General features: G+C 36.6%; 1 protein-coding gene across 3 annotated transcripts in view; it reads left to right on the top strand.

Moving 5' to 3' along the window:
- Positions 1 to 24303, top strand: part of PTPN4 (protein tyrosine phosphatase non-receptor type 4) — a 190364-nt gene that overhangs the window by 72010 nt on the left and 94051 nt on the right. For 2 of the 3 annotated variants that reach the window (XM_043488065.1, XM_043488066.1), the window contains exons 3-9: positions 3578 to 3685; positions 12263 to 12305; positions 12383 to 12482; positions 16376 to 16420; positions 16683 to 16735; positions 17090 to 17210; positions 20185 to 20272. In XM_043488065.1, the coding sequence (XP_043344000.1) occupies positions 3578 to 3685; positions 12263 to 12305; positions 12383 to 12482; positions 16376 to 16420; positions 16683 to 16735; positions 17090 to 17210; positions 20185 to 20272 (558 nt within the window). The remainder of the gene's footprint in view (positions 1 to 3577; positions 3686 to 12262; positions 12306 to 12382; positions 12483 to 16375; positions 16421 to 16682; positions 16736 to 17089; positions 17211 to 20184; positions 20273 to 24303) is intronic. The other variant, XM_043488068.1, reaches the window with a different exon arrangement.

Below are 24303 nucleotides of genomic sequence, written 5' to 3'. Positions count from 1 at the left end.
CTGGGTTGCTTCCATGTCCTGGCTATTGTTAACAGTGCTGTGATGAACATTGGGGTACACGTGTCTCTTTCAGATCTGGTTTCCTTGGTGTGTATGTCCAGCAGTGGGATTGCTGGGTCATATGGCAGTTCTATTTCCAGTTTTTTAAGGAGTCTCCACACTGTTCTCTATAGTGGCTGTACCAGTTTGCATTCCCACCAACCAAGTGTAAGAGGGTTCCCTTTTCTCCACACCCTCTCCAGCATTTATTGTTATAGATTTTTGGATAGCAGCCATCCTGACTGGCGTGAGATGGTTAAAGAGCCTCTTGATGAAAGTGAAAGAGGAGAGAGAAGATGCTGGCTTAAAGCTCAACATTCAGAAAATGAAGATCACAGCATCTGGTCCCATCGCTTCATGGCAAACAGGTGGGGAAACAGTGGAAACCGTGAGAGACTTATTTTCTTGGACTCTAAAATCACTGCAGATGGTGACTGCAGACATGAAATTAAAATACTCTTGCTCCTTGGAAGAAAAACTGTGACCAACTTAGACATCATATTAAAAAGCAGAGACATTACTCTGGTGACAAAGGTCTGTCTAGTCCAAGGTATGACTTTTCTAGGAGTCATGCATGTATGGATGTGAGAGTTGGACCTTAAAGAACGCTGAGCGCCGACGAATTGATGCTTTTGAACTGTGGTGTTGGGGAAGACTCTTGAGAATCCCTTGGATTGCAAGGAGATCGAACCAGTCCATCCTAAAGGAAATCAGCCCTGAATATTCATTGAAAGAACTGATGCTGAAGCTGAAACTCCAATACTTTGACCACCTGATGTGAAGAACTGGCTCATTTGAAAAGACCCTGATGCTGGGAAAGATTAAGGGCAGGAGGAGAAGGGGATGACAGAGGGTGAGATGGTTGGATGGTATCACTGACTCAATGGACATGAGTGTGAGCAAGCTCCAGGAGTTGGTGATGGACTGGCATGCTGAAGCCCTTGGTGTCACAAAGAGTCGGACACAACTGAACTGAATGCTCCCCTCTCCATCCTGGGCCAGTTTTGTGAGAATGGTAGAGTGGAGGAGCTGAGTTGCATCAATGCAGAAAATATTCACAGGTTATTCAGATGAGGACCTTCATTGTGAAGCACTGTTTGAAGCACATGCTTCCTACATTGATGAAACTATATGAGGCCCTGAAACAGGAAGGGAAGATCTTTACAAGGAAAATTCTCCTTTTGAACATTGATTGCTCCTGTGGGTTTTAATTTTGAAATTGCTCTGGCCATCTTACTAGCAGCCTATAAATGCAGCCAACATCAGGAATGCAGATTAGAGAGGTGCAGAGAAACCTGGCGCTTGTTTATACTTCTCATCTGCTGTTGCTTTTGCTAATGTCAAAGTGCTTTCCGGACACTTTTCTGTCTACAAGGTTAACAGCATCAAATGACTTTTACTTTGCTCCTTTTATTTTACATTTTGGTTGATTGTGGGAAACCTGGGCTCGATCCCTGGGTTGGGAAAATCCCCTGGAGAAGGGAAAGGGCTACCCACTCCAGTGTTCTGGCCTGGAGAATTCCATGGACTGTATAGTCCATGGGTTCACAAAGAGTCGGACATGACTGAGTGAGTTTTGCTTTTCCCTTTGCTCATAATATGTCATTATGGTTTTCCACTTTGATTCTTTTATCGCTGAACGTGTTAGTAGTTTCTCCATGTTTTATTGATTAGTTACACTTTTCTTTAGAGAGTTACCATTCTGTTTGTTCCACAGCTTAGTAGCTATGGGACTTTGAAAAGTTGGAATTACTATTATATTACTACAACAGTAGTGATGCCTACATGATAAAATTGGTGTGAGGTTAAATTGAGATATTTTTCTAAAGTTTCCTGTGTACTTGTATGATTAGAATATTATCAGTTTGCTACAAATCAGTTTCTCTATTTCCCTTTTTGTGACATTATTTTACACACACAAATTTTAAATTGTATTTGGTCAAATATGTCACTTTCCTGTCATAATGTAAAGGTAAGAATAGGACAGTAAGACATGGATTATATACAGGAGTTAATGTAGTAACAGATCAAGAAGCAATGGTTAGAACTGGACATGGAACAACAGACTGGTTCCATATCGGGAAAGGAGTATGTCAAGACTGTGTATTGTCACCCCACTTATTTAACTTCTATGCAGAGTACATCTTGCCAAATGCCAGACTGGATGAAGCACAAACTGGAATCAAGATTGCTGGGAGAAATATCAATAACCTCAGATATGCAGATGACACCACCTTTATGGCAGGAAGTGATGAAGAACTAAAGAGCCTCTTGATGAAAGTTGAAAGAGGAGAGTGAAAAAGTTGGCTTAAAATTCAACATTCAGAAAACTAAGATCATGGCATCCAGTCCTATCACTTCATGGCAAATAGATGGGGAAATGATGGAAAACGTGAGAGACTTTATTTTCTTGGGCTCCAGAATCACTGCAGATGGTGACTGCAGCCTTGAAATTAAAAGACACTTGCTCCTTGAAAGATAAGCTCATTGAAAGAAAAGACCAATCTAGATAGCATATTCAGAGAAGGCAATAGCACCCCACTCCAGTACTCTTGCCTGGAAAATCCCATGGACGGAAGAGCCTGGTGGGCTGCAGTCCATGGGGTCGTTAAGAGTCAGACACAACTGAGTGACTTCACTTTCACTTTTCACTTTCATGCATTGGAGAAGGCAATGGCACCCCACTCCAGTACTCTTGCCTGGAGAATCCCAGGGACGGGGGTGCCTGGTGGGCTGCCATCTATGGGGTCGCACAGAGTCGGATACGACTGAAGCGACTTAGCAGCAGCAGCAGATAGCATATTAAAAAGCAGAGACATTACTTTGCCAACAAAGGTCCATCTAGTCAAAGTTATAGTTTTTCCAGTAGTCATGTATGGATGTGAGAGCTGGACTATAAAGAAATCTGAGCACCGAAGAACTGATACCTTTGAGCTGTGGTGTTGGAGAAGACTCTTGAGAGTCGCTTGGACTGCAAGGAGATCCAACCAGTCCATCCTAAAGGAAATCAGTCCTGAGTGTTCTTTGGAAGGACTGATGCTGAAGCTGAAACTCCAGTACTTTGGCCACCTGATGTGAAGAACTGACTCATTTGAAAAGACCCGGATGCTGGGAAAGACTGAAGGCAGGAGGATAAGGGGATGACATCGGATTAGATCTTTGGATGGCATTACTGATGTGATGGACATGAGTTTGAGTCTGCTACAGGAGTTGGTGATGGGCAGGGAAGCCTGGCATGTTGCAGGCCATGGGGTGGCAAAGAGTCGGACACAACTGAATCAACTGAACTGAATAACCTGAAAGCAGAAGCCATTTACAAAGTCCTCCTTATAGCTTCATTTTTATTATATACTCTTAGAACCAATTTGCCCAGAGTCAGACTTTTTAAACTACTGTGTAATGTGTGGAGTCCTTATGCTCAACCCAGTCACTGGCATGAAAACAGTTGCAAACTTAATATGAGAGAAGAGTCTAAGAGTTTTAACAATCTGTAAGTGTATAGCCTGTGAGTTTTATTTCCTTTTTGTTTTTCTTCCAGAAACATGATCAGGGGCAAGTTCTGTTGGATATAGTCTTCAAGCATCTTGATTTGACTGAGCATGACTATTTTGGTTTGCAGTTGACGGACGATTCCACAGATAACCCAGTAAGTTTAAGTCGTTGTCTTTCATCGTCACTGCAGTTTCTCTGTCCTCATACTAAGTCCTTTCTGATTTACATTGTTCACTGATTTAGTGAGTTTTTAAAAAAGATTTAATTTGAATGATTAGAGATAATTCTTAGGCCCCAAACCTCAGTTTCTTGATGTTTTAGTCTGTTAGGTTATTTCCTTAATGCTTTCATGATCAGAAGTCAGTCTACTGGTCAAATGCCTGCTTGTTTCTCTATATGTCTTAGACAACTGAATGGCAAACCTAATTCATACTTCTTTGAGAGAAATGTTGGGCATAAAAGTTAGAATGTTAACATTAAAATTTTGAAGTAAATACTTAAAATATTAATGTATCTTGAGTCTTACATAAATCAGGCTGTATTAAGAGGAAAATTAGTTTTTTGTGGCATTCTTGGCAAGCTATTTATGACCAAAATTCTTAATTTGTTAATTTTAAATTTTTCAAGTACAAAGATTCACAGGAGATGCTTCCAAATGACAGAGGTTAAATTTCAAAGGTCTACAGTTCTTGGGCATTAAATTCCTTAGATTGTTAACTAATTCCTTAGTAAGTACAGTAATGATTCTTTTTATTAGAAAAATCACATCGTAGAAATAAAAGATATCATGTGATTAATAACAGAAATAGTGAATTCTTTGTAAATTTATATGGTTAAAGAGTGGGGGTTTTTCACAAAAGACTATGATGTCCTTTTGATTAGTAAAGGAGAAGGACTGTTTTGAAGGAAATGTTTTGTATACTGGAGTGGCTGTGAGCCCACAGACTGTAGCCCACCAGGCTCCTCTCTCCATGGGGTTCTCCAGTCAGATTACTGGAGTGTTTTGCCATTTCCTTTTCCATCGGATCTTCCCCACGCAGGGATTGAACCTGGGTCTCTTACATTTCAGGCAGATTATTTATTGTCTGAGCCACCAGGGAAGCCCTAAAGCTGGTATTAATGAAACTAGACTTGAATCTCCTAACTCCCCCTGCAGGTCTTTTCACAGCACTACAACTTCAGTATTTAAATATTCAGAAGAATCGATGTAATGGGAAAACATGTCTGAGGAGGAGCCTTTAAAGCACAAATCTCATTATTGTCCCATTTCTGATTGTCAGTATGAAGTGTATCAAGACTTTGAGGATAATTAACATACTAAAGGAGAAAAGTGCCATTTTTAAAAAGAGAAAGAGTAAGGACGTAACATTTATGAAATATCTATTGTGGACTTGTTAGTAAACCAAATTCTCAACAATAATCTTATGAAACTGTTATTAAAACTTTCCTGAAGTTGAAAAACTGAAGCTTACAAAACTCATTTAATTACATAGATAATTAAGTAGCTGAGAAAGGATTTGAAGTCATATTTATCTGACTCCAAAGCCTTTATTTCTCTACTGAAAAGTATTGCTTCCCAAGAGATAATGATATAGATACACAGGACTTATAAAAATGAACATGCTGAGGAGAGGGGGTGATCATGCCATAAAATTACCAGCAGTGATCAAAGGAATTTGGTAATATTCCTAAAAAGTGAATTGTTGTCAATTCTTATTAGTTAACAGTTTCTTCATCTTAAAGCTTATGTATGTTATTTATACATGTACATGTATAAATGTATGTTGCATATGTTTATATATATACACTTATACACACACTATATATTCACTTTAGGGGATCAGAATTAATATTGTCTTAGGCACATAGCTACTGATACCAATTTAATTGATAAACTGAAAAAGCACTTAGTGTTTAATTATAGAGTTATATGTGAAAATACAGAATCATAATTGACTATCCTTTGCTTTAGAATCTTCCCTGGCAACGAGTTCCAGTGTAGCAAACAAAATTACTTAAAGAAAAGCTTTGAATTTTGAAATTTCTTCTGCTTTTGTTTAAAACCTATTTATCACAGCTTTAGCTGTTAGCATAATGTTTTATATAATAATTTTATTCAGTAAATATGTATTGAATGAGAGGGCAAATTAATGAGTAAATGGCTATAATTCATTATGCATGATTTCCTTAATTTCATATGCACTTAATGGTGTTGTACCTTGGTGGCCTTTATCAGCATGATTTCATCAGAGCCTTGAGGTTATATTACTTGTGTGCATCAAGGGTAATATATTTACTTTTTTTCCCCCCAGAGTGAATTATAGTGCCTTTCAGTGAGACAAAGAGTGGACTAAATTGATTATTCTTAACTTATTCTTTCTGTAGTTTCATCCTTCCGATGATAGTTTTGTTATGGTTATGATATTTTAGGATATGATATCATATTATGGATATGATATTTACTGCTATTTCCATATCCCCTAACCTTGTGACTTTGAAATTTGACCCTAGATCAGAAACACCTGAAGGCTTTTTATAGTTCAGGATTTCTGGACCCTATGCTTTAAATTTCTGATTCAAAAAGTCTGGGGTGGAGCTCAGTAATTCACACTTCAAACAAATTCCCCTATAATGCTAATGCCGCTAGTTCCAGGGACTACATTTTGAAAACCACTGCTCTAACCCAGTGGACTGTTAATTAAGAAATGATTCATAGAAAATAATTTAGTCTACTATTTGAGTTAATTTTACCATAAGTCAGTATTCTTGAATTATTTTATCCAGTTTGAGGAAGTACAGCAGTCACATTGAGGATGACTTTTTTCGACATGCCATGTTTTAGCACAACATGCCTGCTGAAATGCTTGCTCTTATTCTTTGTCATGTTCTTACCGTATTTCTCTCACGTTCCATCCGTTTCTACTATGTGCCTCAGTTCAGCTCTTACTGCCTTTTGTATAAGCCTCTTCAGTAGTCTGCTCAATGGTAGATCTTTGTTTTTGTTCTCTCCTGGTTTCATTTGCGTAGGGAATGGCAGAGGAATCTGGGGTGCAGAGAAGTATTTCAGAGAGAATCATCAGTAGCATATACAAAGTTCCATAGTGAAGAGAGAGGATTGTTGCGTTTGAGGAACTGAAAAAAATCTTAACACCTATGGCTGGACTGTAGAACCAGAAGAGAAGAGGGGTCAAAGATGAGATATGAATAGTACAATAGATCATCAAGTGCTTTTAATGTGAGTTTTGTACTGGCCTAAGGGTTTATTTACACAAGCATCATGAAACTTGTATTTTAGACATATCACTTTGGTTGCAGTATAGCCAGTGGCAAGTAAAGCTGAGAACTAGAGACAGTTGGGAGATTGTTGCACTAATGAAGTTAGTAGATTGGCTGTGGTGATGGATGGGTAAGTGCTCAAGGTATTTAGGAGATAAAGTCAGAAGGGTTCATGAGGGAAAGAGTAAATTCAGAGAGTTTGATATCTCAAATTCTGTCTTCAGCAAGTAGATAGAAGAACCATCCAAATTTTATTGTTGATTTTTCTTTTTCAGTTACCATTTATTGAAATGGTTTATTTTTTATTGTGCAACCTTCTTAGGAAGGTTGTGAGTTTAGACTCACTTATTAATTCTAGTCACTTTTTGTAAATTCCCTAGAATTTTCTACAGAGATTGTCATGTAAACATATGGTCAGTTACATTTATTTTAAAATTTTTAACCAACTCTGTATTCAAGAAAGAAACTAGGATATACACTTGATTCTGTATCAACCTGGTATCTTAAGACCTTCCTAAATTCACTTATTACTTCTGGTATCTTTTTTTTCCCATTGATTCCTTAGAATTTTCTGTGTAAATCATGTCATATGTGAATAGCGACAGTTTTACTTCTTCCTTCCCAGTCTTTTTTATTTTTTTCCCATTATTTTTTCATTCTTTATTACGTGAAGCCTGAGATTTTGAGGATGCTGATGATAGAGGTGATGGGAACAAACCGCCTCGCCTGCTGTCTGTCGTGGGAGGAAGGCACTCAGTGTCTCCCCATTAAGTATGCTTTTAGCTGGTGGGTTTGTTTTTTTAAAAAACAGTATAATTAAGGCATAATTGGGTGGTTTAGTTGCTAAGTTGTGTCCGACTGTTGTGACTCCATGGACTGTGCAGCCTGCTAGGCTCCTCTGTCCATGGGATTCTCCAGGCAAGAATACTGGAGTGGGTTGCCATTTCCTTCTCCAGGGGATCGTCCCAACCTAGGGATTGAACCCCGGTCTCCTGCTTTGCAGGCAGATTCTTTATCAACTGAGCTACAAGGGAAGCCCAAAGGCATAATTTACATAAGATAAAATCCAACATCCATTCGTCATGAAAACTGTTAGCAAACTTGGAACGTGACCACTGTGATAAGGGCGTGTACTAAGTACAGGCGCGTCAGGGAACTGTGAAGTGAAAGCACAGTGGTGGGCCACTGCACGTCCGCTGGGGTGGCAAAAGAAGAGAGTCTCCCAGTACCGGGTTTGGGCTAGGATGTGGAGCCACTGGTAGGACTTCAGAAGGATACAGCCACTTTGGAAAGTATAGTTTAGCAGTTTCTTATAAACTTAAACATAGGTTTAATACATATCTCCAAATACCTTTGGGGTATTTATCCAGGAGAAATGAAAACACAGTCTGTGAAACTTTGTACACAAATGATCATAGTAGCTTTATTCATAATAGCTCATTTCTGAATTAACTTCAGCGTCTATCAGCAAGTGAATGGATGAAAAATAATTGTTATGTTTTTACATAGTGGAATACTATATGGTATATACTCTATTACTCTATTTATAGTGAATTGTAGAGCAAGCAAAACTTGTCCATAGTGACTGAAAGCAGATCAATGATTGCCTGGGGGGTTGAGGGGCTGATTGCAAAAGGACATAGGGAGCCTCTCAGGGTGGTAGAAGGAGGTTGGTGGTGAGGCCCTGCATGACTTGGACTGTGGGTGGAGAATGAGCGCAGTCTGGCTGGACCCACATCCATATTCTGCTTCCCTTTGGGTGAACAGTTATCTCAATTAACGGAAATGAATACCATTTCCTTATGTTTCCAACTGCTTCTTTTTCCTGGGGTTTTGGGATCTTCCTGTGCATGCAAAAGCTGAACCATCAACCAGAGTTGTGATGGCTTTTATATCCAGACTTTAGTTAAACCCTTCTACTGCTTCCTGTCTATCAGGATTTCCTCCTCAAGGATTTCCTGCGCCTGAACTCTGTCCATTGACACCTCAAGTTAGTGAGACTGTCCCCTGCCTTGTGCTGATTTGAGGTTGCCCTCAGGGAAAAAACTGCAAATGTATAAATCTCACCCACTGCAGTTTTTCTGTTTTTCAAGATTAAACTTGGGTACTATTTCTTCTGCCTGATTTTGGTTGCTTTCTGATGTCAAATATTGTACATACACACAATAAAATGAGTGCCATGAGCACACAAGAAATTTTAAGGACTTCTTAGATTCTGTGCTTACAAGGATTAGTGGAAAAATCAAATAGAGGGAATCAAAGAGGGTGTAGGAGAGAAATATGGTGGAGGTGGGAGAGTTTTCAGGGTGATGCAGTACAGTTTGTCAAACAGTTCACTGAGAAAGTGTTTGAAACAACTAGGCTCTTAACCCCTCAGGCAGCATGTGCTGTTCTCTGTGGAATAAATACGTTTGTATGTTTGGGATGAAGATGCAGAGAACTCATATCTTCTTAGTGATGTAATTAATCTGCCTTGAGAGTCCAAGTGAATCATTTGAAAACTTTTTACAACTAGTAGGACTTAAAACTGAACAAACAAGTGTCAATCACTTTCTATGTACTGATTAGGGAACATAATCCAACAAAATAGCAAATTAAATAGATTTTCTTTTGAAAACCCAAATCCATTAAATATCTATGAATAAACTTTTGCTATTAGAGATATCATAACTTATAGGAAGAAAACCATAAAACTTAACAGGAAGAGATAATAGGTGACATGAGTAAATGAAGAAATAGCATGTTCAGGATGTGGAAGAGTCAGTGTTATGAAGATTTAGCTAACAATTGCTCGTCAGAATCTGAACTGAATTTTTGGGGTGGAGTGAGTGAAGTTGACCCCATCACCCTCAAGTTCATCTTGCTCCATCTTCGTGGTTTAAGTCGAGTATACCTCCTATCTAATTGCCATCACTGAGGAAATCTGTAACATTTCCCAGTGCTTGTCAGTGAACTCCTCTAAGCTGTGCCAGCCTCACACATCTTATGTATTTAAACGTGTGCATCTATGATATCAGAATGTTTTGAAGGGGAACTGAGTGAGGAAGGCAGGCTATGGGGAATTAAATTGTCCCAAATTTTGATTTTAGACAGACAGTAAAATAAATATAATTTATGCTTTTTTTCTAGAAAATATGCAGAAAAAAAATCACTATATTAATAAATACATGGGTGAGACTGTGGGTAAATGGGTGGATACCTAGGGGGAACAGATGTGTTAAGTAGGGGTAAAACCATCTGATTATTGGCACAGAAGTAGAAACTGCTGAGTCATTCAACAGGGTTAATTAGCCCTTCACCAGACAATTGTAGTAGATGTTATATGCTATATTCTGTGCTGGGTACTGACCCTTCAGCTTTGAATAAATCAGATATTATTCCTTAGCTTAAGGAGTTCATAATCTAGGAAAGGAGATAGGCAATAAAAGGTAAAACACATTGCAATTAAAATGTCACGAAGGAATTTAATGTTCCTTACCAGAAGGAAGATAACTAAGTAGATAGGAGCTTTGTGACATACTTTTGATAGGGCGGTCGATGAAGGCCTTTCTAATGAAGTGAAATTTAAGTTGAGACAGATAACGAAAAACGTCAACCATGGTAAAAGCTGGAAAAGGACATTCTTTGCATCAGGATGCTTGGAATTGAGGCCCCAAGATGGCATCTTGGAGAAAGAAAAAGGAGGCCATTATAACTGAAGCTCAGAAAAACTGAGGTGGAAGAAGTTAAGGAGACAAATATATCAATTTAAGTATGTGAAACCAAAAAAAAAGGATACAAAGGAACTTATCTACAAAACAGAAATAGAGTCACAGAAGTAGAAAACATTTTGAGAGTTACAGGGCAGAGAGGGAAGGGGGATTAATTGGGAGATTGGGACTGACATATACACTCTACAGTATATAAAGTAACCAATACGGACCTCCTGTATAGCAGGGGAACTCTACTCAATGCTCTGTATTGGCTTATTTGGGAAAATAATCTAAAAGAGAGTAGATATGTGGATATGTCAAAAAAAATTTTAACAGCCACAGATCTGGAATTGTCAAATCTGAACTGGACACCTGTTTTGATTGGTATTGTAAGGCTTCTAAAACTTATCAGGAGTCTAGAATTGCCTCTTTGAAATATACATTTTTAAAATTAACTGAGGCAAATAAAACATTAAAGAAACAAAAAAAAGAAGAGGTAAGGAGAGATCATGTACGCCATAGTAAGGCTTTTGGATCTTACATTAAGAAGTTATCAAGAGATATCAAGCAAAGGAGTGACACTTTTAAAAGACTACTCTGGGGACTTCTCTGGTGATCTGATGGCTAAGCTCCCAAAGCAGGAGGCCTGGGTTCAATCCTTGGTAAATTATATCCCACGTGCCACAACTAAGAGTTTGCATACCACAGCTAAAGATCCTGCATGCCACAACGAAGGTCAAAGACCCCAAGTGCCACAACTAAGACCCAAAAAGAAAAAAAAAATGGACTAGCTTCTGGAGGATGAAGGATGAGAGTAAGAGAAGAGACAGACTGCGATTATTAAGAGGCTAAAGGATGGTGGCAGAGTAGGTGGAGAAGAATTGTTAAATTCTAGGGATGATTTGGAGGTAGAATTAGTTGGATTTGATGTGTTGGATGTTACAGACAGTGGAAAGGAAAGACTCATGGATTACTTTCAGTCACTTGTTTCTAAAATCTATTTGTGTGCACTTTATTGGATCAACTGTGGGAGGTAGTAGGAAAGTTTATAAGTAACAATATATAAGCTTATATTTGTGTAGTGCTTTGAAAATACTGCCACATCTATGACCTCATTTTGGGTTGTTTAATTTTTTTAACTGAAACATTGGCTGTTGAAATGTTTTCTGAATTTATAGTTTTCCTGAAATAGAGCTTAAGTGGCATTCAGAAGTGTTTAGACTACTTGAAATTTTCATAGACAAAAAAGCAGTCTTTTCCCTAAACATTGTCTCTTAAAAAATTAGTGTGGGATGTTTTTGGGGGGAGTGTTTTATTTTCTTTTTTGAGGAATAGAGAAGGAGTTAAATTTTTTTTGTAAGAGTAGATTTTCATGATGTGTAAATTTTGTCTGAATGAGAGCATAAAGTCAAGCATATTTTTATAAGAGATAAAGAGAATTTTAAAAAATTTATAGACTTAATACTTAACAGAATCACTTCATATTGTGGTAATGAAGCATTTTTACTTTTGGAATAGAGGTTATTACACACTGAAATTTAAATCAAAATCTTAAATCACAAATACATTCAGTACTTTCTTGTAGAATTTTGTTACATTTGATATGAGTTTGTAATTTAGTGATTCCCCCCCCCCCCCACCTACTAGGCCTTTTCAAAATATGCAATTTTTAGCATTAATCTTCAAATGGAATAGATTTGCAAGAATTGATGTATTAGTTCCTCAAGGAAAAAACAAATCAGTCTTATTTATTTATTTTTCAGAGGTGGCTGGATCCAAACAAACCAATAAGGAAGCAGCTAAAGAGTGAGCAAACAAATTTACTTGATGTTATACAAATGTACTTTATAAAGATAAAGGATTAATATAATCTGATTAATTAGAACTGCTTTTATTAATTCTAGGAGGATCTCCTTACAGTTTGAACTTTAGAGTCAAATTTTTTGTAAGTGACCCCAACAAGTTACAAGAAGAATATACAAGGTGGGTTTATGGAGCATATTTTTACTTGAAAATATTGTCAAAACTCTTAAGAAATTTTGAAATTAGGCAAAAATAGATGGCCATGACATAGTTCTGAGCTTCCCTGCCAGCACACAGAATAGATTGTGGATGTTTTAAGATAAATTTCTTGCTCCGCTTCTGGATGGCTGGGAGAGATTTAGGAGGCTGTTTAAGCCTGGGGCCCGCTCACCTGGCTGTAAGCAGCTTCCTGCGCCATATAAATAGTAACTTGGTGAAAAGTGGTCAGAAGCGCTGCTGGCACTAACTGTAGTAATTAGGTGATGCTGCAGTTGTATTCCAGGGATTCTGCATAGTGACAGTTAATCTAGTTTTTTTTTTTCTTTTTTCGCCTTGTGAAAGCATATTCTGTATTTTACTTCCATTGAAGAGAGCATGGAATTTATTAAATGTATGACCACTGTGTGCAGGAGTGATGGTCAGCAGGTATCTTTGTAGAGCATGCTGGCAGAGAGTGCCCCAGCACATTCAGGCTGAAAATCCCCACATCATCGGCCATTTTTAGTTTGATCTTCATTTGCAGTTAATTCTGTTGTCCCTTCTACTTGACATAATATACACAAGAATGACCCAAATAAGCCTTTTGATATCACATAAATGTTAGGTGAACTGTTTAAGGTAGAAATCATGGGGAGTAATCACAGTGTGGTAACTGTCATTATTAAAATAACTTCAATGATAACCTTACGTATTGCTTGAAAGACAGAATTAGTAGTTTTTGTTTTTAAATACAGAATTAAAAATTAGTATATTATACCTTCCACATGATATAAGAATATAGGTCATTGACTGTATTCAGAATTACTCTAAAAGATAGGTGACAAATTAAAAATCTGAATCACATGGACAGAGGAGTCTGCTGGGCTACAGGCCATGGTGTTGCAGTTAGTCTGAAAATACTGAAGCGATTTAGCACTCAAACACACCTAAAGCTATCTGTAGGTAGGCTGTTAGATGCTAGTGTTTTCATTATCCTTTAGAATACTTTGGTCAAGTGGAGAAGTAAAGCATTGTTGAGAGCCCTTTGCTATGTGTTTGTTGTGGGGCGGTGTTACCGTTTTTATAACAGAACTCAGGAATGTAGATCCAGGATTAGGTAGTCCTAGCCTTTGACACTAATAATGTCCAACATAATTTATCTTGAAAGGCAAAGTTGTATCATTTGAAAACCTTAGCTTAATATTGCAACTCTTAATCAATCAGATTTTGTTGTTGTTAAATAACTAATAGGATCTTTTGTCTTAATAAATAGTTCTCAGTATAATAAAACTTTCCCAAACTTTGGATGAACTTCAAGGAAATTGCTCTGAATTACTGAAAATTGGGAATCATAAAGCATTTTAAAATGCGTTTTTTACTGGTACATGTAACTTGAAATCAAATAACAAAGTATTCCATAATATCTATTTATGTAATTAGTTTTTAAATGTATATGAAAAATAAAATACCAGTAGTTTTTAATTGGATTTCTAATGTGCTTAATGTTTATGAAAACTTTGTTGGCATAAGCAATTAAAATGTTGTCAATTGTAGTTATATTCATAATTTACCTCACTCAAAACACTCTTTAAATTTCTTAATAAGCTTGATGTGTTGGTTCTTTTATAGCCTGTGTTGAAAACATAACCAGGGAATAAATGTCTCACTGATAATTAAAGTCAAACTATCTTCATGAAGTAGAATAAAGTAAAGTCATGTTTGGTAGTAGTAGTGGAATTGTGCTAAAGTCTATCAGTCTAAAATATGTTTTCCCTGGAAATAATGCATTATTTTAAAAATCCTTTATAATGTAATGTCCTAGAATCTTGTAACTGGTGTTTTTTGGTAAAATGGAGTAAATGGCAAATTTTAATTTTATTACCATTTATACATCAAGGATTCTTTACCCTAATTACAAGTTAGAATCACCATAGAGGAGCTTTAAAACATGCTGGTACCATGGCCACACCCCTAGATATTCTGATTTAACAGGTCTCAGGTGAGACCTGGCTTCCAGGTGATTCTATTAATATGCAGCCAGGGTTAAAAAAAAAGACTCCTTTAAAACTTTAGTGCTTGGGTAGCTTTCTTGTTATGGTCGTGAGTAGGACACCCTTAGCCACAGTTGCTCAATTTTAAGGATTGGTTTAAGCCCCACAAAAGGGAAGTCTATTGTTGTACCGCCTTGCCTTGAGATTCTTTTTTGGATTAGTGGTTTAAAAAAAAAGGAGTTACAGACCTTTCATCAGGTTAAATGTCATTTGTATTAACAGGTGCTGGCATAACTAGAGCTGGCATTTTCTTAGGAGTCATTACAATACAAATGACATTTCTTTCATACCTTTTTAGTGCTTAGTATATTCAGTACATAGTAGGTGTTTAGTGCATGATATGTTATTGTATTATTTTTACAACTTAAATTGTCTCTACATTTAGCTCAGTCATTATTAATCTATCTTAAAGGTCTGAATTGTCTTTAAAAATTGGACTTTTATCACCATATTTAGGGCCCCTGTGATACATATACTAGGCAAGTGATATTACTTCCTTTTTACAAATAGAGAAACTAAGGCTCCACCAAATTTTAAGTAATGTGCCAAAGGTCACAGGCTGGTTTAGCTTAGGACTTTAATTCTGGTTTCCACTCCATCAGTTCTTACTGCTCAGTATATAAATCAAATTCAGGAAGCATAGATGTTATTTGTATAGGATTTACAGTATTATATCAAGGATATACACATTTCAATGTTAACTATAAGGCTGTTTCCCACCAGAAATCTTTAACTTTTAGTTATGACATCAAGTAAACCAGATAGAAATATGTTGTCTTGGGTTGAGTACATAGGTAATATTGTAATACTATGTATTAAGCCTCACAAGGAGTTTATGTACTTCATTAATATATGAAGCCAGGATATTTGTATCAGCTGTTTTATATCTGATTCTCTGAAAATCTTACATTCTTTGGTAATTTGAATATTGTCATGAAACTCTTTAATAACTGTAATAGCCCAACAACTAAAATTTTAAATAATTTTGACTGTTGTGGTGTACTTTTTTTAGTGGGGTGAAATGAAAGTCTTTAATTCTCTGTTTAAACATTAAAAGCCACTCAATTTTATCTTCTGCCCATGTGATACAGCGCAGGTGCCTTTTCCCAGGCACTGATAAACCCAGGGAGGGGATGGCTGTACCCACCAGCAGGGACAGAAGGGCAAGGCCATCTTGGGAGCAGCCTTGGTATTCTTGGTATAGGATACTTAAATTTTTGTTGGTTTTAAAGGAAATTGGCCTCTTGGCAATTTTAATAGTATAGCAACAGTAGGGAAGGGAACTTTTTTCCCCCTGATCAAAGAGCTTTCTTAACTCAAATGAAGATGGAAAAGTGCTTTTCTACAGTTAGCAACTTCTTGTTGCCTGATGCTGTAGTGAGCAACATAGGGTGTCCTTGACGCTGGCCTCCTGGCTCAGCAGAAAGAGTGCCTTTCTTCAGTTGATCTCTAGTGTGTTGCTACTGTCTGTTCTCTGTGTCTCTGACTTACGTTTCCTGTGCTTCCCAGTTCTACTTTTGGCAAACACCAATCTTCAGAGTATTTCTCCCTCATCTTCTTCAGTCATGTAATTCTTAAAATCATGAAAGTTTTATAATAGAAGCTAGGGAAACAAAATATTTGAAGTATAAAATTTCATTTATTAAAGAATTCTAAATATTTGGATCCATGAATTTATGAAAGTTTATTTTAAAATATCTTTACATGTGCTAATATGTTCATTATAAAAGCAAATATTTCAGTTTTGTTAATGTAAATATACAGGTTTTAAAACTCTTTATTTTGTAATTCCAATAAATACTAATTATCTTTTTTTTCCCCAAGGTACCAGTATTTTTTGCAAATCAAACAAGACATTCTTACTGGAAGGTGGGCTATTTTAACTTTTTAGTAATGGGCTTTAAAAATACTTTTAATTCTGCATTTAGTAACTTGTGATCATTGCAGACAGATTATCTGCTGAAAGATGGCTCTATGTAGCATGAATTCTTTTCATCAGATAAGTTCATTACTTAATAGCTAAAGATGTAAGTCACCTGGAAACTTCAAGTGTGAATAATATAATTTAAATTATAGTGCATTTAAAATTATTGTGTTTAACCTTGGGTTATTTGCTGTTTTATTTTATTAGATTGCCCTGTCCTTATAATACTGCTGCTCTTTTGGCTTCATTTGCTGTTCAGTGTAAGTATCAGCCCAGATTTTGGCCAAATAGCATATGATTGCATGGTTTCTGTTGCTAGACCATTACCTTTAATGTATGAGTTATTGAGATATATGTTAACCATACAGAAAAAAGTGCACAGAAAACATAATAAAACATCCAATTAGCAATTACTTTGGTTCCTGGAAAGACTTTTTCTGAAGTTGTTTAAGACCTAGAAAAATGTTAAATGTGTCATTATAACTTGCTTAAATGGTAACAGTAGAAACAGATACTTTACATCCAGAAATATAATAGAATTCATAACATTGTTGATTTGGCTATAAAACTTAAATGTTTGTTTATAAAGTGTTAAAATTTTTTCCATGTATTAGCTGAACTTGGAGACTACAATCAATCAGAAAACTTGTCAGGCTACCTCTCAGATTATTCTTTCATTCCTAATCAACCTCAAGATTTTGAAAAAGAAATTGCAAAATTACATCAGCAACATATGTAAGAATTTATTTACTTTTCTGCTTACTTAGTAAACTTCTTGATGGTATCTCTTCTAGAGAAATGTTTTAAATTATTTCTAATGTGGTGGTTTTATTTACTTTATATAGAACAGTTGCTATTATATAAAATAGTATGATTAGTATAAAGAAATGTAGGTAATTTATACTAAAAAATATCACTTATTTCATAGAATGCAGGCATACTCAGTCATATCTGACTTTTTGTAACCCTATGGACTAGAGCCTGCCAGGCTGCTCTGTCTGTGGGATTATCCCAGCAGGAATACCAGGGTAGATTGCCATTTCCTTCTCCAGGGGATCTTTCTGACCCAGGGATTGAACCTACCTCTCCTGTGTCTCCTGCATTGCAGGCAGACTCTTTGCCTGCTGAGCTGTCAGCGAAGCCCATTTCATAGAATATATGAGGCTTATTTTCATGTCTGTTAAGAAACATTAAGCTATATGTAAACAGATATAGCACTTGCTGTTCTACAAAGTAGCCATTTCTTTAAAAAGGAATTTTAGAATATTAATAATGTACTCATAATATGCAGATCAATTTACTTAGCATTCTTTCCTGGTTTTTAGCTGTGTGGAAGGAATCCATTCTGTTTGGTAATGACTCTGTGTGTGTGAGTCAGTCGTGTCCAACTCTTTGCGACCCCATGGACTGTAGCCCACCAGGCTCCTCTGTCCATGGAATTTTAAATTAATAAAAAACATTCTTTTGAAATAGTTAACTTTTTTCGTTCATAACAGTATTCAGCTTTGATATTTTGTGAGTCTAATTTTCTGTGACATGAGTTTTCAAGAAGAGAATGTTTTGCTTTGAATAGAAAGTTGTATTGTTTGTTGGTTCAGAGTTCAGTTTTGCTTTACCACACTTTTCAAAATACTCATGGAATATTTTGCAGTGTTACATATTGATTGAAAGACTAGATTCTAAGAGTCTGAACCAGACTCATTCAGTCTGGTTTGAAATTGTAATGAGGCAGCTTATATCTTATAACCTTGGCCCAATCACTCTATTTCTCTGCTTCCTTATATGTAAATTGGGGATGATAAAGCTATCTACCTCTGGTGTTATTTTAAGAATCAAATGAGTTTATATATACAAAGTACTCAGAATAGTGCTTGGCACATAGTAAGCACTGAAGAAATACTCAGTTCAGTTCAGTTCAGTTGCTCATTCGTGTCTGACTCTTCGCGACCCCATGAATCGCAGCACACCAGGCCTCCCTGTCCATCACCAGCTCCCGGAGTTTACTCAAACTCATGCCCATGGAGTCTGTGAGCTCTTAGTAAAAGGAAACTTACTTTCATTGAGTAATGGCCCATGTGTCAAAAACAGGTTGGCAAACTATGGCCCCCTGCCGCCTTTTGTATGGCCTACAGGTTAATAAAAGTGGTTTGTACATTTGAAATGGTTGAAGAAAATCAAAGAAGAATAACATTTCGTGGCACATGAAAGCCTGAGAAATTTCACTTTCCATGTCCATAAATGAACATTGGAACACAGATTCCCTCATTGTTCTACACATTGTAACAGCAGAGCTGAATTATTGCAACAGAGACCTCTATGGTCTGAAAGCCTGAAGTGTTAGCTATCCAGCTCTTTCCAGTAAAGGTTTGCTGACCCCTAATCTAAAATAAGACTAATGACTGGAAATTTTAATAGACTGGCTTCGTGAGGTGTGGGGATTGTTTTGTTCTAAAAGTAAATGCCATCTATTATAAAAGTTCTACACATAGCATATCAGAACCAAGGGTTTGAAGATAAATCAGATTTTTAAAAAATTTACCAATAATGAAAAGCTGCTTCTGTCAGGAGAATGTTTGTACGTTTTACAGTGTTGGTTATATATTTCTATTTGCCTTTAAGAAATGATTCTGCAGATTTTTAAAGAAAAAAAAATAGAATCAACCAGTTTAACTATGGGGCTTGGGAGAAAAGTAGAGTATTTATTTAACTTAATTGAATTTTATAGAAAACTGAAGTATATCTGCTTTGTTTTTTTTTTTTGAGAAATCCTGTTTTATGTTCATACATTGGCGAGCTGGTTACTCCCTTTTCTGGTATCATTAATGAGTGGTTATCTTTGCGTTTTTAATTTGCTGCTTTTGCTCTGCTAGAGCATGATATCAGATAACCCAGGCTGTTAGAACTGTATGTAATAGAACCTTTTTAAAGGTTTTGCATTTACAGTAGTAGTTCTCGCACTTGTGTTCATAAGAATCACTGGAATATGTCTTAAAATATAAACAATTTGAGCCCCTTTTATTGTAATACTGGGTTCTATAGAACAGTGCTTCTGAAACTATCTGTGATGAAAGACTAGTTTTTCCCCCAGTCTCTCATGGAACAATACTTCTGAAAAATATAGTAAAAATGAATTACTCAAAAAACAAAATGGAGAAATAAACAAAGGCTTTAAAAATTACAGTTACTTTTTGTTGTCATTAAATGCAACAGATGTAAAATAACTCTGCCAAAGTGCTACAAAAGGCTGTGACCCTCTTAATTTTTGTCCTTCTTATGAGTCGGCCCCTGTCTGGGCACCACACCCTGAGAAACCCTGCTCTGGAGCTCGCCCCAAAGACTGCATGTGTGAGAAGTACCTTGTGTGATTAAAATGCAGGTGTGGAGTGTAGACCAGACTTTGAAGGATACTTGTTTTAGTCTGAGAGTGACTTTGTAACATCCATAAGTGTAGCTTGGAACTTTAAAAACTTGACCCATTCTTGTGTTTCTGGAAAATAAGAACAGATTCTACAAACCAGTTAGCATTACTGAAAATGTACCCTCCAGAAAAGGTAGCTGTTACTGTACATAACTAAGAGGAATAGTCGTACATTTTGTATTTTGTAAAAGATTTAATTAGAAGGCTGAAAATTTTCTAGATAAATAACCTTTATGTAACTTGGTCATATTTGTGATTGTTACAGTTTTTAACCTAGTGATGTTTTTACAGAGGCTTATCTCCTGCAGAAGCAGAATTTAGTTACCTGAACACAGCACGTACCTTAGAACTCTATGGAGTTGAATTCCACTATGCAAGGGTAAGTGAAGAAAACATTTTGATGTTGTTGACTTAAGCATAAATATTCAGTTAAAAAAAAAAGTTTTTAATTCCCTGATAGAATTAGGCAACAAATGGAATAGTGAGTGCCACCAACATTGCATTGACAGTTTCCTCTGAATATAAGTAATTTTACTAACCCAGTCACTCAAGATTCATTACCTGACAAGAAGAATCATGAATTTTACATATTATTTTTCTTCAAGGTAGTGTGTTACAAGGATAATTTTTGCTGACCATAGGAGACAGTGCCTTTAGAATTTTTGTTACAAGAAAAGTAGTTATTTGTATTTTTAATTTTATGAAAATCATTATTATAAAAGATGATTTCACCTCACCAAGGCCTGTATTACTATATTCTTTTCATCTAGTGACATCATTATAAATTTTTATTTATAAAGCACAAAATCAATTGTATTTGCATATTTTGGTTTTCCCCCTACACCATCCCTTTGTTAACATGAAATTTTATAATTACTGGCTTTTCCTGTATAACACCCTAACTTCTTTTTCACTGTGTCAATTTGCTGCTTCCAGAAGACTGTTATCCTCCTACTATAAGCATACATGTATGTGGTGGTTCTTCATTTGTGTGCCTCTTCTAAAAAGGAATAGATTCCTTTTTATGATTGTTTTATCAAGGGGTTATATTCCTTTAGAAGTACCTGAAGTACAGCTGTTCTCTATACCTGATGAAAAGTGGAATTATAGGTAATCATCAGTTGAATTGGTAATAGCTTTATGTTTTCTTGGGACAACTACTAAGCCTCATAAGGATACCAGCCTGAAAGGGAGTTAAGTTTTCCCTAGATAATTGTTCTGAGTTTATTTTTGTATACAGACATACAGAGACCCACAGACAGACAGTAGTTTGAGGACTCAGAGCTCTGCTCCATGTCATGGTTTTATATAGGGCTTCCTTTGGCCGTTTTCTTGGAGGGGAGGATTGATTAGTTCTTACATTTCGCAAAGCTTGTGTCAGTCATTCCTTTAAAAAAATCAAATGACTTGCTTTACTCACGTGACTGTATTTGGTAATTCTGAGCATTTGTGACTTGAAAACCTATCTGGTTCGATTTAAAGTATTTAAGTAAGTTCCTCTTGAACTTTTTATGTTCTTTAAAATGGTCCCTTCACCCTTCCTCTCTCTTTGTGGCTATTACTTTTGGACATGATTCTCCAAAGGTAACAAGTTGTCACTAGATTTTGTTTTTTTATTATAATACAGCTTAAAACAAATGAAATTGTCAATATGTATACTAGACTGTGGTTAACAGTAAAAAGACCACTAAAGTCAGTCACTTTAGTCCTGAACAGTTTTCTGAAGGTAGTTTAGGCTGCTGTCTGCTTTCTTTGGCTGCTGTCAGTGAAGTACAAAGAATGCTTGTTGTTATTCTTCAGTCTCTAGGTCGTGTCCGACTCTTTGCCACCCCGCCCCCCCCGCCCCCCCAATGGACTAAACCCACCAGGTTCCTCTGTCCATGGGATTTCCCAGGCAAGAATACTGGAGTGAGTTGCCAGTTTTTTCTCCAGGGGATCTTCCTGACCCAGGGATTGAACCTACATCGACAGGTAGATTCTTTACCACTGAGCCCACCAAGGAATGTTAGACATTCCTTTTTTAACTTAAGTGATATGGCTGGATCTCATACATAATTAACTGTTTTATTATTTATTGATTTAAGTTGTTTTTTTGTTGTTTAAATTATTACATTGTAAAACTCTTTTTCAGAAAACCATAAATGTGGAGTGCCAAATTAAAGGAATTTAAATATTAAGTATTTTGTACAGACCCAAAAAACATGAGCTAGGAAAAGGTGTTTCTATTGTATATGGATATGGAGAACTTAAGAAAATGTGCAGATATTAAGTGAACAGGAAGAGACATTTGCAGCATCAGAAACAAAAAGGGACAAAGGGAAGAGGGGAGAGGACACATAAAGAAAATACTTGTTTAAATTGAATATCACAATATTTAATTGAATATAAAATAATACTTTATTTTGAAAACCAAGGTAAGATCTTTTCTCTCTGCCTCTAGACTATAGGCTAAAAAAAGATCAGAGTGGAACCAAGTTATTTATAGCAATCTGCAAGATATGAGACATCTTATAACCTTCTTAGTGGTGCATCTGTTACATGCCTTGTACATGGTAGGCACTGAGGATGACTTAGTGAACAAAACATCAGTTATCCCTGCCCTCGTGGAGCACACAAGACAGTGAGGGGAAAAAATTAGAGCCTGTACAAACAGTTAAATATTTGAGAATATGAAAGGGAAAGTACAGAATGCTGTGGGATCCTATAGCAGGAACTTCTGATCCAGCTTGGGAGCAGAGCATAGGGAAGGCTTCTTAGGAGTAATTTACTGAAGCCAGAAAAATGAGTAAGAATTACTTAGCTAAGATAGTAGTTCCCATCATAGAGCTATCAGGATGAAGGAAGACCTGAAATCAAGAGAGAACATGGCTTGGTTGAAAACATGATGACATTTGGTATGCCTAGAGGATAATATGAATAAGAGAACTGTAGAAAAGTATTGTGAATGACAACTTCAGGATTAGAGGGAAGGAAAAAAGATTTGAGGGGAGGGAGCATGGGAATATTTGTTTCTTAAAGTAACATAGTGAATGCATTTTTTCTTGGTGTTCAGTTGTATGAATTTTAACATGTGTAGATTCGTGTAACCACTGCCACAAACAGAATACAGAATAATTCTATCACCACCACCCCTGCCTTGCCCCTAAAAATCCTCACTCCTGCTCCCCCTGTGTAGTCCAGCCTCGTTCTTACCCACAGTTTCTGGCCACAGCTGGCCTGTTCCCTGACTCCATAGTCTGTCTTTTCCAGAATGTCTTATAAATGGAATCATAGTATAGTATGTAACCTTTTGATACTGGTTTCCTTTACTTAGGGACTTCCCTGATGGCTCAGTTGGTAAAGAATCCGCCTGCAATGTGGGAGACCTGGGTTCGATCCCTGGGTTGGGAAGCTCCCTTGGAGAAGGGATAGGCTTCCCACTCCAGTATTCTGGCCTGGAGAATTCCATGGACTATGTATGGTTCATGGGTTGCAGAGTTGGACACAACTAAGTGACTTTCACTTCACTGCACTTCACTTATTTTAATTAGAGTAATGCATTTGGGATTGATCTGAAATACTGTGCTTCAATAGTTTATGCCTTTTATTGCTGAATTGTATTCCGTTGTGTGGATGTACCATGGTTTGTTTCTCCATTCACCCATTGAAGGATATCTGGGTTGCTTCCAGTAATTTTTGTTTCTTTTTTTTAATAGGCCTACTGGAAACATTCATTTGTAGTTTCTGTGTGGGTTTAAATTCTCATTTATGTAGAGTGCAAATCCCAGAGAGGTCTTTCTAGATCATGCAGTAAGTGTATATGTAGCTTTATATAAAATTACCAAATTGTTTTCTAGAGTACCTGAGCCTCATTGCATCCTCACCAGCTTATTTGCAAGTTCCAATAGTTTTACATCCTTTTCAGCATATGGTACTGCCCATTTTGTTTTGTTTTTAAGCTTTTCTGATAAGTGTGTTTTATCTCATCATGGTTTTACTTTGTATTTTCCTAATGACTAATGATGTTGAGGGGCTTCCCTGATAGCTCAGTTGGTAAAGAATCTGCCTGCAATGCAGGAGACCCCGGTTCAATTCCTGGGTTGTGAAGGTCTGCTGGAGAAGAGATAGGCTACCCACTCCGGTATTCTTCGACTTCCCTTGTGTCTCAGCTGCTAAAGAATCTGCCTGCAATGTGGGAGAACTGACTCTCCACATGTACATCACCAGATGGTCAATACCAAAATCAGATTATTATCTTCTTTGTAGCCAAAGATGGAGAAGTTTTATATACTCAGCAAAAACAAGACCAGGAGCTATCTGTGGCTCAGATCATAAATTCCTTATTGCAAATTTCAGACTTAAATTGAAGAAAGTAGGGAAAACCATTAGGCCATTCAGGTATGACCTACATCAAATCCCTTAAGATTATAC

This window comes from Cervus canadensis, chromosome 15 (genome assembly GCF_019320065.1).
Source record: "Cervus canadensis isolate Bull #8, Minnesota chromosome 15, ASM1932006v1, whole genome shotgun sequence".
In the NCBI taxonomy this organism is placed as follows: Eukaryota; Metazoa; Chordata; class Mammalia; order Artiodactyla; family Cervidae; genus Cervus; species Cervus canadensis.
The sequence above is the reverse complement of the archived record's forward strand: the minus strand, read 5'-3'. Positions and strand labels throughout refer to the sequence as shown.